The 17,322-nt window shown below is 28.8% G+C and overlaps 1 protein-coding gene across 1 annotated transcript in view; it reads left to right on the top strand.

The window, feature by feature from the left end:
* Positions 1 to 15,397: 15,397 nt before the first annotated feature.
* The window catches only part of EER5 (proteasome family protein), a 100,740-nt gene continuing 98,815 nt past the window's right edge, over positions 15,398 to 17,322 (top strand). Inside the window, exon 1 of the mRNA XM_089817877.1 lies at positions 15,398 to 15,804. Within this exon, the coding sequence (XP_089674003.1) occupies positions 15,634 to 15,804 (171 nt within the window). The 5' untranslated portion in view covers positions 15,398 to 15,633. The remainder of the gene's footprint in view (positions 15,805 to 17,322) is intronic.

The following is a 17,322-nucleotide window of genomic DNA, read 5'->3' as shown; positions in this document are numbered from 1 at the left end:
GGCTAACACAATATTATCCAATTTCTAATATTCCTCATATAAGGAACTATATTATCACAAATATGTTCATTTTATTCAAATAAAAATAAAATCACTTATATCTATATTCAAGTCGATAATGAATTGTCATTTGAAGGGGTCTCATATCTACCACAACCTTATACCCTTAGATTCATAAACATAATATATTTCATAAATCTTTAACATTAAACATAATTATTATCAAAAATTTCATGTAATATTTCCTACTTAATTCTTTATTCTCTAATTCTTCCAATGTTAAATTATAGTCCAAAATAATTTAAGTCAATATATAAATGAATTGGGAATAAAGTACATTGACATAACTTGCAAAGTTTCTTATTAAGTCCTTCTCTAATCCACTTCCTACAACTTTGGATTTTTTTCAAATGTTTCTATTAACTTTCCTACTTTCCACATACTTTCCACATAGGATGCATGTTCTTCCTTAATTGCTAAGTCTACGATTTCGCTTTGTATTTTTCTGTGACATGGATTTTGAGCTTGTGGTTATATTTTGGTTTTTTTCCTAAATCCCTCTATACCATTTTGTTCCTCTTATCTCCACCAATGTGGCCTCCATTTGCCCATTAGCATGGTACATTGACTTATCTGCAAGCTTGACCTTGCAATCGATTATTTGGAATGTAACTTCATTTGTTTGTAGTTTGATAAATTTTGTCTCTTCTCCCATGATGTTGTTAATTAGTCCCTGCCTTATCTGTAAGGCTAGGAACTAATGTTCTCAGATTCCATGTGCAATTTATTTTTGGGAATCAAAATATTCTTAAAGCTAAATTTTAAATTTATTTTATTTAAAAACTAATTTCTTAGCACAAATTCCAATTTTGTTATTGGTTGATTCCAATTTAGCTGGGGTTTTATTAAATTTTAAATTCAAAAAATATCAAAAAAATTCTTGTAGAAACTTCTAGTCATTTCTATGTCGGTGCAAAGTTTGTGGAAACTTCATGTAGAACAGGACCACAATAGTTGTAGATTTTTTCCTCGCAACCAACAAGCATAGATGCATTTTGGAAGGAAAGGGAATTTTCAAGCGCTCTAATTCTTCAAATGATTCAATTTGGTGGGCATGAAGCATAGATTACTTGGATAGTTCTACCACTATTTTTGTCTTTTTGCCTCTGATATCAATTTCTACCATGAAAAACTTGCAACTAGGCATGGTTTAGAGCCCCAAATCTCCCGAGCTAAAAAAGATGTGGATTTGAGACAATTTGTGTAGCACTATTTTTTACAGATGTTCGGGGATTTCTTCTATTAGACATGAAAGTATTGTAGTGAAATAATTTTATTTTAGTTTCTGTTGTCAAATTTAAAGTTGAGATTGTTTTTGTTTCTTTGTAGGTGTTCCATGGATGGAAGATAGAGATTTATATCTCAAAAAACAAATCTCATAAATACTTCCACAACAAGCATAAGGAAACATATTCTTCCAGAACTTTCTAATATTTTTATTTGTTCTTATGCCAATTTAATAAATTATTTTTGTATATTTTTAAAATATTGAATAAATGCAATTATTTCAAGCAAGATTTGAAAATAATAATGAAAACTCCTATTGTCTATTATTTAAAATGAAACATTTAAGAAACTTAATGGTAAATTGATATTGAACTCAAACTTATATTATCATTTTTAATACATTTATTGAAAAATAATATCTTATTTTAAAAAAAAACAATTTAGCTCTAATAAAGATAGTGATACAATAGGTAAGAGCCTACAACACAATGATAAATTGTGAGCCTCTTATCTTGGAGGTCTTGGGTTTGAATCTAATGGGAGATCCAAAACAGAGAGAGATAGTGATACAATAATAAAATTAAGAAAACTAAATTTCTTGAAGACCTCAAAAAAATATTAACAAAAACAATAGTTGACATTATTTTTATACATCATTAGAATATTGCAAACCATCGAAATATTATACAATCTTAATAATATTTTCAATCCTACAAATTGCATTCCAAAAGATAAATCATTAAATTTTTTATTTTAAGATTATTTATTAATAATTATTGTTTGAACTACATAATTAAAATTCAACTTTATCAATGTCAATAGATAAACATAATATACTAGTTTAAATATTACTTCCTATATTAGTGTGATGTTAAAAACTCACACAATCTAAATTGGAAGTTACTGTATAATAATATTTTAATGGATCATTGAAAATTAATCACATTAATTTGTGAATGAATAGTACAAGAGTCTAGGAATGAGAACAATCTCAATCATTGTGTGTTGTTTAAGATTTTGACAGAGAAAAAAGAGTCTTGATATTTAGGTTTTAGAAGATATATTATGATTTAAAACTTAGCATGAAGACTATTGACAATGATTTTTATTTATATATACTATAATATTTATATTGTGCTACTAATAATAGACATTTATGAAACCAACTTGTGTGTGTGCGTGCATGTGTGTATTACACATGTGAAAGGTAACAAAGTTGAATAAGTGGGCAACTATCCATTATCCTATTTTTATAGGCATAAATAATTGCATGGTGTGTCTATTGTGAGAAAAGCGTCTATAAGATCTCAAATGGTTTTAAAAAGTACTTGTGTGTGCATGTGCACCCACACATGTGTGTGTGGTGTGTGTGTGTATGTGTGTGTGTGCGTGCACGTGTGCATGTGCGTGTACATGTGTGTGTGCATGTGCGCACGCACGTGTGTGTTACACACGTGCAAGATAACAAAGTTGAATAAGTGGGCAATTGTCCATTATCCTATTTTTGTAGGCATAAATAAATGCATGGTGTGTCTAATGTGAGAAAATCGTCTATAAGATCTCAAATGTATTATCCAATGAATAGTCATCAAAGTAGTTTTTAAAAAGTACTTATGTAGACTTTACTAAAATAAGACATATATTAATGATAATAAAAATACTTTATAGTAATTGGTTCAATAAAATTTCAACTAATAACTAGTTAAATAATATTGATTGCAATAGTACTTGTCTACTAACAAGTACTAATAATATTTGGGAGAAATTAAGTGAAAACTTAGTTTTTGTGCTTATCAATATTTATCTTTGAACCAACCCTTAATTGAATCTACTTAGTTATCATTTTATTTTTATTTTGATTGGTAAATGGATGAGGCCTTGATTATATATATATTAAATCAAATAATTTTATTTTTAATATTTGTCTAAATTTTGCTGTATTTATTTTAAATTGAAGTAAACAAAAAATATATTTTATTATTATATGTTCACTAAAACTTGGGATGGTCTCCCAACCTCGAACAAGGCTAACCTTTCAAATCTACTCTCCCTTCTCTATGGGGATAAATCAATTTTAGATTATCAAGCACTCATCACTATGAAACACTTAATCAAATATGAATGGAAATCGGTTAACCAAACAATTTTAACTGATATCAAAAAATCACAATATAACCATTTCATTAATCAACGCCTAACAAGCCACTAAACAGAAATGATAAGCTCATTTGGGGAGTGTCAAAAGATGGGAAATACAAATTTAAATTAGGATATGAACTTATTACTAACTCACAACAATGGGAGAATATTAAAATCCCCTTAGAACTATGTCGAGATTCAACTTGCCTACCAAAAGTTGGTTTTATTCTTTAGGCTACATTTCAAAACCGAATTCTTATTGCAGATAGATTTCAAAAATTGGGATATGAAGGACACTCTAGATGCTCACTTTGCAAAAATGATTTAGAAACTATTGATCACATTTTATTCAACTATCCTTTAGAATTTTTTTTGGTCTTGGTTATGCAACAAACTTAACTAGCAATCAACTCTTCATAACAATATTTCAAACCACCTCAAAAGCTAGCCTTCGACATGATTCTTAAAATCTACAACAATCTTTGGAAGATTTTCTTGTCTATTTTACTATGAGAAATATGGAAGGAAAGAAACCGTAGAATATTCATGAATCAAGAATTATCAATGCCATCTTTGCTAAAAAAAATTGAGGCGAGCATCATAGAGATTATTAACAATGATCTAAAAAATACTATCAAGGAAGAAGGTTCCTTTATTGCTTGGGATGTAGAAATGAAGAAAAACTGGATAAATCTCATTAACCCACCAATGATGTACCTAAAAGAAAATAAAATTGTTAGAGCCAATTGTAAATGGAGCATACCTCCAAAAGGCTCGAGTAAACTTAACTTTGATGGAGCATCTTGAGGTACTCTAGGGAACACAGGTATTGGTTGCATCATTCATAATGAAAAAAATGAGTGGATAGCTAAACATGCTAAATACCTGGGAATGACTACTAACAATATAATAGAAATGAAGGCTCTCACAGAAGGCCTAAGCCTGAGTTCGGATCTTGGAGTCAATTAATTAATCATTGAAGGTGATTCCCAAAAAATATTAAATGTATTGAGGAAAAGATCTACTCCAAATTGGCAATTAAATTTGAGATTAGAAAATGCACTAATATTATTAGACCAATTAGAAAGGATACAAATTCAACACATATAAAGGGAAGGAAACATACTAGCAGATACTTTAACAAATAAAGGAGTTGAGGGTGAGAATATATATGTTAAAAAGAATCAAATTAAAGTAATGAAAAAGATTAAAATAAAATAGATTTCCATTTTAAAATTTGAATGGTTTCATTTCGACTGCCACTCACATCTTCAGAATCAGTTCTATTTAACTTAGCCTGGTTAGATTTATCTTGATCGTCATAGTTAGGTAGGAGCAATGTTGACCCTTATCAAGATTAAGGGTTGACGATTCAAATTGCCTTTGATAGCCCAGTTGATGATCGGAGGTTAAAGAGTATTTTTCTAGCTACCCATTTTTTAGTTGTTCAAGAAGTTCAAAGAGTTTTGGGTCTGGGATTCATCAATAATCAAGACAGATACATGGTCAAGACTAACATTCCCATTATGTCCCACTATGTCCATTGCTTCTGCCTTACAAGTAGATCTAGATAAAGCAACCTTAGCAATATCATGCAGAAGAATTTTCAAGGCCACACACATTAAAAATATCAATATGGTATCAACTAATATTCAAGAGGATCTAACCATCCCTAAACCTCGTTTCTACCACCAGAACATTTTTGGCAATAGAGTCACCCCTTCCTATCCTATTCTAGTTGTTGAAGATATTGAAAACTTCATTGAAAGGACCCCAAATCTTAGATGTAATATGGACTTCCTTTTTCATTTTCTTCATGTTCGTCCCCCTTCATGCTAGAAATGGATTGGCATCTTCATTGCTAAGGCTTAAATCGACTTCATGGATTGGGATACAAATATGAATCAAGTTGTAGACTCAGATGATTTTCTAGGTGATGAAATATCAAATGAAATAGATTCCATATGTTGATATTATATTTGTAAACCACTCATATCAATAGATATATCCAAAGTACAATAATTAATATAGATTTATGAAACATACTAATAAATAATGTTTTTTTTCCTTCACATTTTGCATACTCAAGTATGATCCATGTAATCTCAACATTACACATCACTGGATGTAATAAATTTAGGAAAGTATTGTCCTTAATTAATATCCTTAGTAAATCTTGGCAGATCTATCATCACAAAAATAAATACCATTCTAATTCAAAAATATTTATATAACAATCTTTCAAACCACCTCAAAAACTAGCCTTTGACATGATTCTCAAAATCTACAATAATCTTTGGAAGATTTCCCTGTCTATTTTACTATGAGAAATATGAAAGGAAAGAAACCATAGAATATTCATGAATCAAGAATTATCAATGCCATCTTTGCTAAAAAAAATTGAGGCAAGCATCATAGAGATTATTAACAATGATCTAAAAAATACTATCAAGGAAGAAGGTTCCTTTGTTGCTTGGGATGCTGAAATGAAGAAAAAATGGATAAATCTCATTAACCCACCAATGATGTACCCAAAAGAAAATAAAATTGTTAGAGCCAATTCTAAATGGAGCATACCTCCAAGAGGCTCGAGTAAACTTAACTTTGATGGAGCATCTTGAGGTACTCTAGGGAACACAGGTATTGGTTGCATCATTCATAATGAAAACAATGAGTGGATAGCTAAACATGCTAAATACTTGGGAATGACTACTAACAATATAATAGAAATGAAGGCTCTCACAGAAGGCCTAAGCCTAAGTTCAAATCTTGGAGTCAAGTAATTAATCATTGAAGGTGATTCCCAAAACATATTAAATGTATTGAGGAAAATATCTACTCCAAATTGGCAGTTAAATTTGAGATTAGAAAATGCACTAATATTATTAGACCAATTAGAAAGGATACAAATTCAAAACATATATAGGGAAGGAAACATACTAGCAGATACTTTAGCAAATAAAGGAGCCGAGGGTGAGAATATATATGTTAAAAAGAATCAAATTAAAGTAATGAAAATATTAAAATAAAATAGATTTCCATTTTAAAATTTGAATGGTTTCATTTCGACTGCCACTCACATCTTCAGAATCAGTTCTATTTAACTTAGGCTGTTTAGATTTATCTTGATCATCATAGTTAGGTAGCAACAATGTTGACCCTTATCAAGATTAAGGGTCGATGATTCAAATTGCCTTTGATAGCCCAGTTGATGATCAGAGTTTAAAGAGTATTTTTCTAGCTACCCATTTTTTAGTTGTTCAAGCGGTTCAAAGAGTTTTGGTTCTGGGATTCATCAATAATCGAGACAGATACATGGTCAAGACTAACATCCCCATTATATCCCACTATGTTCATTGCTTCTACCTTACAAGTAGATCTAGATAAAGCAACCTTAGCAATATCATGCAAAAGAATTTTCAAGGCCACACACATTAAAAATATCAATATGGTATTAGCTAATATTCAAGAGGGTCTAACCATCCCTAAATCTCGTTTCTACCACCAGAACATTTTTGGCAATAGAGTCACCCCTTCCTATCCTATTCTAGTTGTTGAAGATATTGAAAACTTCATTGAAAGGACCCCAAATCTTAGATGTAATATGGACTTCCTTTTTCATTTTCTTCATGTTCGTCCCCCTTCATGCTAGAAATGGATTGACATCTTCATTGCTAAGGGTTAAATTGACTTCATGGATTGGGATACAAATATGAATCAAGTTGTAAACTAGGATGATTTTCTAGATGATGAAATATCAAATGAAATAGATTCCATATGTTGATATTATATTTGTAAACCACTCATATCAATAGATATATCTAAAGTACAATAATTAATATAGATTTATGAAACATACTAATAAATAATTTTTTTTTTCCTTTACATTTTGCGTACTCAAGTATGATCAATGTAATCTCAACATTACACATCACTAGATGTAATAAATTTAGGAAAGTATTGTCCTTAATTAATATACTTAGTAAATCTTGGTAGATCCATCATCACAAAAATAAATACCATTCTAATTCAAAAATATTTATAAATAAGGCTAAACGTGTCTCTGAATACAAAGGACTTAGAACTAATCATAAAATCATAACCTCTTTACTAAATCTTCACACAATTATTCATTAAAGCATTATGAAATGTAACCTCTTCTGGTCATTATTATACCTTCATTTATATAAACCATACCACCAAGAATTTTTCCATTAGTTGGTTAGAGAGTTTACTAGGCATTAATTTTGTCATTACTTAGTCTGGTTTAGGTCCCAAGCTTCATGGATAGACCTATCCGTATGCCACCTGGGAAAAGGGAAATGTTATTTTGGGGTGAGGTGATCGATTTAAGGATCAATAAAATGGTTTTTAAAAAATGACTTGGTTTGTAAGGCTATTAATAGGATTGTAGGAGAGGAATTCTCAGTTGTCATGGATAGGCAAAAACACAACATGAATATAGTCACAATGTTTGTGGCTGCGATCATGCATGTGGATGAGGATAAAGCGACCAACAGGGATTTCTACAAAAAAGTTTTCTAAAACTTGATTATCAAGGAACTAGACTCTATCTTGGAGAATATCGATGACAATCTTTGTATTCCCAAAAGAAGTGACTATGGCGCTCTTAACTACCTGGTTAAGATATTCCCTATTCTGGAAATAAAAAACCATCAAAGGTTTTCTAAGAGAAGGGTGGAAATTGTAAGGAATTGGATGCTCCTCTTAGCCACTACCAACACCCACATTTGTGAAGATTGAATGGGTGTTCACTGGTATTTAGAGGCAGAAGGCCATTTGTGATCTTGGGTATGCTTCCTTTTAGGTTACATGATAGTATACCTTAATGGTGGTTTTTTTATATTTTTCTTGGTCTTAGAGATGTGTATCAATTAGTATGTGTAGTTTTTTGCCCTTTCCTTTTCTCTGGCATTCAACTCCACTAGGGCATCTCTCTCTTCCTTGCCTTAGTATTTGTCCTCACTAGTAGGTAGATTTCTCTTGTGAATCTTAGGGTTTCTATCCTAAGTTTTATCAAATTTTAATACATGAAGCATGTAACCTCTGCAATTTTGAAAAATATAAGATATAATTTCAAAACTCATGAATGTTTTGTAGCGCTTATCTAGTTCACATCATGAATGTATTTAAATTCAAAATTGATTCTTAAATCTCAAGATCAGATTTATTAATTTAGTAGCTTGAAAGATTCGAAGGTCAAATTAGGTTGATAAATATTCAAGTAACAAGGATGAAAACATTTAAAGTTGGGAAACCAGTGTAACACTAGCAAAAATGATCAATCTAAAACTAAAAGAATCATGAAAAAGTAACAATTTTGGGGTCAATTTACTTAATATAAGAGGTTGTGTTTTGAATAAACTAACAATTCAGGGCTCAATTTACCTAATATAAGAGGTTGTGTTCTAAATAAACACCTAACAAAAAATAGAACATAGAACAAAGCATAAATGTTCAAAACATGAGTTAAATAAATGATAAACAACACATAAGGGTAATACAAGATACAAATTCATGAAATAATAAAGGAAAGAATTTTTTTATTTAAAAAAAAAAGAGAAACAACTATAAGACAGAGCTAACAAAGGTAGCTAACATATATTAGATTCAATAAAACTAAGTATACATCTCAACTGAGAAGTAAGAAAAAACATATCAAGGTAATAAATTACCCCAAAGTTGAAAATGAAACTATAGAACCTTGACATATATCCACTTGGTTTAAACTCAACCTTCAAACAATACTCCTAAATGACTTCTCTAAAAGAATGAGAGATATCAACGATAAACTTAACCTTGTTGCATAAGTGTATTACCACAGAAATGAACAGAATGGTAAATACAAGATTCAATATTATGCTTTTAACTACTAATGATTTCAATTGAGCTATGCACGATACATGTTTATTCGAATGCTATATATGGCTTCATAAATTTGTGATTATAAAGAAAGGAGTGCTATATTCTAAAAAAGGGACAAACAATTAAGCAAGGAACTCTCTTAAAAAGTTCTATAATTTAACCAATCTAAAAACAATTCAAAACGAGAAAGATGTAAATTGGGGAATGACCCTTATAAAATGTAATCATTTGATATGACCATGATTGTGGGCAAGATTGGTAATTATTTCTACCAGTGCCCTTTGAACAAAGACATTGTAATTTCTTTTTTCTTTTTTCTTTTAATACAATGCAAGGGCTTCGGCCTTCTACCGAGCAAAAAAAAAACTTTCATGTATTATAATTATTTTACATTTTATTGGAGTGAAATAATTTTAAACACACACACACACACACACACACACACAACTCATGTAGAAGGAAAATAAGTTGTAAAACTACATAGTTTGAATGCTCAATTACAGTTGAAAAAAATTGTACAACAATTCACTTACTTTTATAATGGATGTACAATGTGACAAAGTTCACTTCAAAATATGGAAGTGTAGAATCTAGAAGGTAAACACAAATATTCTTCACGACTTTGTAATAGATACTCCAATGATAATCAGTTGTTTTGGGAAACCATAAATTAATAGTAAGTAGATTTCCATGATCCATAAGAGTACTTTGAATTTAGAGGTAGAAGGCCTTCCTTTTAGGTTATAGGATAGTATTCCTTAATGGTGATTTTTTGATATTTTGCTTGGTCTTAGAGATGTGTATCTATAAGCATGTGTAGTTTTTTCCCCTTTCCTTTTCTTTGGCATTCAACTCCACTAGGGTGTCTCTCTCTTCTTGGCCTTAGTATTTGTCCTCGCTAGTAGGTAGATTTCTTGTGAATCTTAGGGTTTCTATCCCAAGTTTTGTCAAATTTTAGTACATGAAGCATGTGACCTCTGCAATTTCGAACAATATAAGATATAATTTCAAAACTCATGAATGTTTTGTAGCACTTATCTAGTTCACAACATGAATGTATTTAAATTTAGATTTGATTCTTAAATCTCGAGGACAAATTTATTCATTTTAGCAACTTGAAAGATTCGAAGGTCAAATTAAGTTGATAAATATTCAAGTAACAAAGATGAAAACATTTAAAGTTGGCAAACCAGTGGAACACTAGCAAAAATGATCAATCTGAAACTAAAAGAATCACTAAAAGTAATAATTTTGGAGTCAACTTACCTAATATAAAAGGTTGTGTTCTAAAAAAACTAATAATTCTTGGCTCAATTTACTTAATATAAGAGGTTGTGTTCTGAATAAACACCTAAAAAAAAAAAGAACATAGAACAAAGCATAAATGTTCAAAACATGAGTTAAATAAATGATAAACAACACATAAGGGTTATATGAGACACAAATTCATGAAATAATAAAAAAAATGAAAAAAAATGAGAAACAACTATAAGACAAAGTTAACAAAGGTAGATAAAATATATTAGATTCAATAAAACTAAGTATACATCTCAACTGAGAAGTAAGAAAAAACATATCAAGGTAATAAATTACCCCAAAGTTGAAAATGACACTATAGAACCTTGACATATATCCACTTGGTTTAAACTCAACCTTTAAACAATACTCCTAAATGATTGCTCTAAAAGAATGAGAGATATCAATGATAAACTTAACCTTGTTACATAAGTGTATTACCATAGAAATGAATAGAATGGTAAATACAAGATTCAATATTATGCTTTTAACTACTAATGATTTCAATTGAGCTATGCACAAGACATGAGATCATGCCCTGAGGTTATGGATTCAATGCAAGTTTATGAAAGGACACTGGGTTGTGCATAGTTTGAAATCCTTTTTGATTTGACTACATTATAAAAATAGACCACCCATTAGGTAGCAAAGATGTCAACATGCAATTTTCTCAAGAATAAATGTTTCATCAAATCATAATCGTCAATTTTTTTCCTAATTAAGACATGGAAACAATTTCGTCAAATATTAGAGAACATCCAAGAAGTGGAGCCAAGGTAGGAAGATTGACAACTCTTGATGACATGCGCATATAAACAAATAACAATAGATGACAAGGAAGATTTTGACAACTCAATGCACCTACTTGCTACCAATGATGCAATCAAGCTACATGACAAAAGGATGATCAAAATTTCAAATTGCACAATCACAACTTGAGAAATAGGTCCCACATAGTAGATGTCATTGTATCACACTACCAACAAACATATGGATGAGATCAAGGCTTGTGAATAGTGCTCTTGGCAAAGTAACCCACTTGACGTTTCAATGTATGTTACAACAAAAAATGAAAATTATTGTGAGCCACCTTGGGAGAAGATGACCCCAAAGTTGTGTCAATTATTCATGCTTCACTAGGTAACTAATGGCAAATACTACTCACAATGTCATGAGCTATAACTTATATACAAACCCTAAGGGCCAGCACTATAGAAATCAATAATTGACATTGGTTGAATGAAGAAGCAAGGCTTGGTATTCATGTCCATGTCAAGAGTCAAGTCACTAAGAAATCTTAGCATTCAAACAATGGTTTCTTTCAAGAGATGCTACAAAATGCAAAACAACCCATATATAATTTTAAGGAAAAGAATAAGAAGCCCACTTGCAACAACTTTTTTTGTGATAAATAAAAAATTGTAATATATATATATATGTATATATATATACACATATACACATATATATACATATGCATATATATAGATATACAGATACATATATACATACATATAAATATACATATACACATATACATACATATACATATACATATACATATATACATACATATACATATACATATATATATATATACATACATATGTACATATATATATATACATACATATGTACATATATATATATACATACATATGTACATATATATATATACATACATATGTACATATATATATATACATACATATGTACATATATATATATATATATATATATATATATATATATATATATATATATATATATATATACATATACATATATGTATATATGTATAGATATATATATCTATACATATATACATATATGTATATGTATATATATTTATACGTATACACATACATATGTATATACATACATATATACATATATACATACATATACATATCTATATACATATATACATATCTATATATACATATGTACATATGTATATATATCTATATGTACATTATATACATCTACATATATGTATATGTATATACATATATATGTACATGTACATATATATACATATATGTATATGTACATATGTATATGTATATATACATATCTACATATATGTATATGTATATATACATATATAATATGTATATATGTATATACATATATAATATGTATATATGTATATACATATATAATATGTATATATGTATATACATATACATATGTATATGTATATGTACATATGTATATGTATATATATGTATATGTACATATGTACATATATAGATATGTACATGTACATACATATATATGTATATATACATATATAAATATGTATATGTACATATATATGTAAATATAGATATGTATATGTACATATATATGTATATATACATATATATGTACACACACACACACACACACACACACACACACACACACACACACACACACACACACATCACCGTAACCATTACACTTCCTGTTAGAGCAAATGCTAGTTTAAAAACAAGGATGCATAGTGTCAAAGTGTTAAAGTATTGTCAAAGCAAATGTCAATTAAAAGAAATCAAAGAAATTAAAAGAGCCTAACTACGATGTAAATTTCTTAAGAGAAATCAAAGATTTGAAAGAAATTAAAAGAAATGAAAATTGTTTTTGTTCTTAATTCATTGGTAATCTTCATATATTGAAATATGAATTATACGTATAATTTGAAGTTTAAAATATTTGAAAAAATAAATTCAACAAAATAACATATCTTTATGAACATTCACTTAATATGTTAAATAAAATATTTTTTTTGAACTTTATTTATAGAATTATTGAAATACTATAGAACAAAAAATAATAATAATTTCAATGATGAATGTTCTAAATTGTAGATTGTCTATAGATTACAAAATCACCATAAATAATGAAAAATTATCCTTTCAATTATTGATGCAACCATGATTTGACAATTGTGTCGTCTACATAGATCTAGAAATAAAGATAATATCAAAGTAAGATCACAATAAATATTTATGTCAAAATTCATAATAATAAATATGAAGATATAAAGTTTAGAAAATGGAGAAAAGCACACTTCCATCAATTAAAGATAAAATTACAAAATATATTAAAACTATATAGAATAAAAAAAGTTTTTGAAAAATTCAGTGAGTATCATTTAAATTGAAAAATTGACAATATAAATATAAATAATAACAAGTACCATGTAGTGGCTTGTATTTGCCATAGATTATAATAGTTTTAATTAATTAGAATATTGAAGTAAAAAAATGATAATATTAAATATTATTTTATTACTAATTGATTAATATTTGATATATATTTTAGATAAAAATTTAATATAAAAAATATAAATTTCACATAAATGTAATATACTATTATAACTAGTGAATTGTATTTTAGTATATTGGTATATTAATACATTAATATTTTTTTGACTATAGATAACTAAACATTTATAAAATAAATAGTATTAAGATGTAGAGATTTTGGCCCTAGATAATCATAAGATTGTACTAGATTTTAGTCTAATAACAAAATATTTTAAGAAAAATATAATTATTTATATTATTTATATTTTTTTGACCTTTTATTTATTATTATACCCTTTTTCACAAACACTATATTTTAATATATACATTAGTTAATTGTCATCTTTCACAAATTAAAGTATTTAAAATTTAATATAATCAAACACTAGAGTGACTGGTGAAAAAATTAATATTTATAAACCCAAAACTATTTATTTCCATACAATGTTATTTTTTAAAGTGAATGCTAAAATTCTGATTAGTGCTTCCAAAAAATCGTTCTTATAAGACTCCCAATATAAGAGCCAATCGAGTTCAATTAAAATATTTTAAAGAAATTTAGATACTAAAAAATTCATATATAAACAATTCAAAAATCAAAGAAAGAAAAATAATTAGATCTAATTGGTTGAGATGTTAAAAATTAATCACTTGATGACAACAAGGACGCATAGCGTCTAGTTCCTGCCAATGTATAATTTGTTATTGCATTAGTCATACAGTTAGTTCGTAAAATAATTTGAGTTAAAAAAAAAATTATATTATACTTGTATATGCAAATACAACATTGACTAATAAGCTAATACAAAATTAAAAAAATGAAATGTCATTGATACATAATGTATATTGAATTTGTTGTGGTAAAAGAAAAATATAGAAATACATTTAAATCATATGTGACCAAGAGAATGTCTACTTTGTATTAAGCAATTAATGATGAGCAAGACAAATAATAGTTTTTGAAAAATAATGTAGAGGTAGGTTTATTTTGTTTGGATAATTACATTGATCTATCTTGTGGTACAATTTTTGTCACCATGTGCCAATTTTGTTTTAAATTGAAATAAAAATACTTCAACAATATTGTGTGTAGAAAAATAAATAAATAAATAAATTTCAAGATTGTTATTGTTCTCAAATGAGTACAAAATATTTATTATACTTTTAAAAATTTATTTATTATTGTCCTTAGAACAAGTACAAGATATTTATGGTGCTTTTTCAACTTTATTTATTACTTATCTTTTTTTCCACATTGGAATGTATAAAGTTCCTAAAGTGAGCCAAAAACACTACTGTAGCAAAAAGCAACCAATCATATTCAAGATAAATGTTTTTTCTATAATTCTAAAAACTTCAATATATATTAAAACTTTAAAGATCTAAAAAGTTATCAAAAAATACTCAAATCTCATTAGACAATTAAATGGAACAGTTGCATTTCAATGAATGCTATAGTATCCTGCCTTGGCAGGAACTAATAATATGAACCTAAGGCAAATACAACAATATGAATAAAAATATAAGTAGGTATCTAAACTTTAAAACTACATAGAAGCTAATTAGACATAGAAGAAACGAAAATAGTAGTTACCTGCAACGCCCACACAATTTCGGTTCGTCCGCAAAACAACAAAAACACAGCCCTAGTTAGAGGGAAATCGATTGCTGTTGAGGAAACAGGTGAATTGGTTTGTAAAGGAGGAGATTGCTGTAAAAAAGAGTAGCAATGGCTGCTTACATGTCCATGGGGGAAGCTCACAGAACGCTTTCAGATTACGTGAATGAATTTACTGAAGCCATCGCTTCTCAGAATGCTTCTGCATTGAAGCCACTCCTCGCTGTTTCTTCCAATTCACCCTATTGTGCCGCAGTTGCCGCTGCACTTCAAGTTGTCAAGGTAAGGAATATTTGACCTTCATTTCAAAGAATTACTATTATTATCTTTTTAATTGGCAAGTCATCTTTTCTGTTCTTTTTCAGCAAAAACTATTATCGAAATACATTTAATGCAATTCGAGCTACATATATGTGGAAAATCACCCCATCGATTTAGGCGCCTTTTTGTTTGGAATTATATTGTGAATGATAGATTGAATATGGCGGAAACGGTTAAAAAATTTAGTTTGGTAAGCTACCTTTGCAATCGGAATACTGAAACTAGTGTTATTATTATTGTAGCAATCTGCAATGGATATAATATATTGCAGTTCTTTATCTAGTTAATCTGATATATGCGATGATCTAATTTTGACTCCAATAATGGCTATTCTGTATCTTTGTCTCCGAAATGTAGTGCTTTTTGCTTAAGTGATGTTTTTGTACTATTGTCTTTGTTTAACAATTTCTCAAAATTGTCCATGACTAATAAGTCTGCTGCTCAACCCGAGCGTCTAAGTTGGACCTAGTTATTAGAATAAAATCTTCCACATATACCCCTCCTACCCTCCATCTTCCTTTATATCTTCCAAAATATATATTTCTTTAAAAGACACGCCTCTTTCAACAGAAGCGATTACCTTAGGGTCATCACTTTTCGATGTTTTCAAAAACTGAACTCCAAACGAACAAATCACACCCCTCCATATATTGCTGCTTTTATTTTAATGCTTGTTTGTTTATAAACACAGAGCAATAGATTCACACCTTTCCATATGAGATGAACTCACACCTATTGGGAAATAGCAGCCTTTGTTAATAAGCTCGTCTTGTTGCTAATTGCTGCTATTTGTTGTTAACAAATTGCTCCCTTTTATCATACAGTAAGTAGTTCTCAAAAATTGCACCATTATTGTTTTGTTTATCTAAAACAGATTGCTGCATTATGGACATTCACTTTGATACTAAACATCACAGTTTGCTGCATTACTGAATACACAATGCTGCATATGTAATAACCCCAACTGGTTATAACTTCTTCAAACACCAAATTCTTTTATACTTCAGTTGTTTGACATTTTGTCAAACACTTTGAGAGCACGAGATTTATTGCATATGTAAATTCTGACTGCTTTCTAAATGCCAAACTTTAATAAATAGCTTCCAAAGAACACACCAAACAACTAACAATGAAGATACAATTGTTTTTGAATAACACTAATTACAAATAGGAAAATATGCATCTACATGAATAAGGCATTAGGGAACAAATTCTGATATAAATCAGATTACAATAGATTTTACAAACCCTACTAATGCCCTAAATATCTACTCTCAAATGCAAAATGTAGTAGATAAAAACTTGGAATTGCTCCAAAAACATGAATTTTCCTATAGCAAATTACTGTAGCAAATTCCAACTTATTCCTTACTCCACAAAGCTGGCCCTAGGCCACAAATTTGGCACAATGAAAAGACTGGTTTGTCTTCTCCAACAGTCGCAACCCTTCGGAAGATATTTCACCACCTCAGTTATGCT

The sequence above is a fragment of the Cupressus sempervirens genome, chromosome 1, assembly GCF_028749045.1.
Source record: "Cupressus sempervirens isolate cs-2001-9-10 chromosome 1, ASM2874904v1, whole genome shotgun sequence".
NCBI lineage: Eukaryota > Viridiplantae > Streptophyta > Pinopsida > Cupressales > Cupressaceae > Cupressus > Cupressus sempervirens.
The sequence above is the reverse complement of the archived record's forward strand: the minus strand, read 5'-3'. Positions and strand labels throughout refer to the sequence as shown.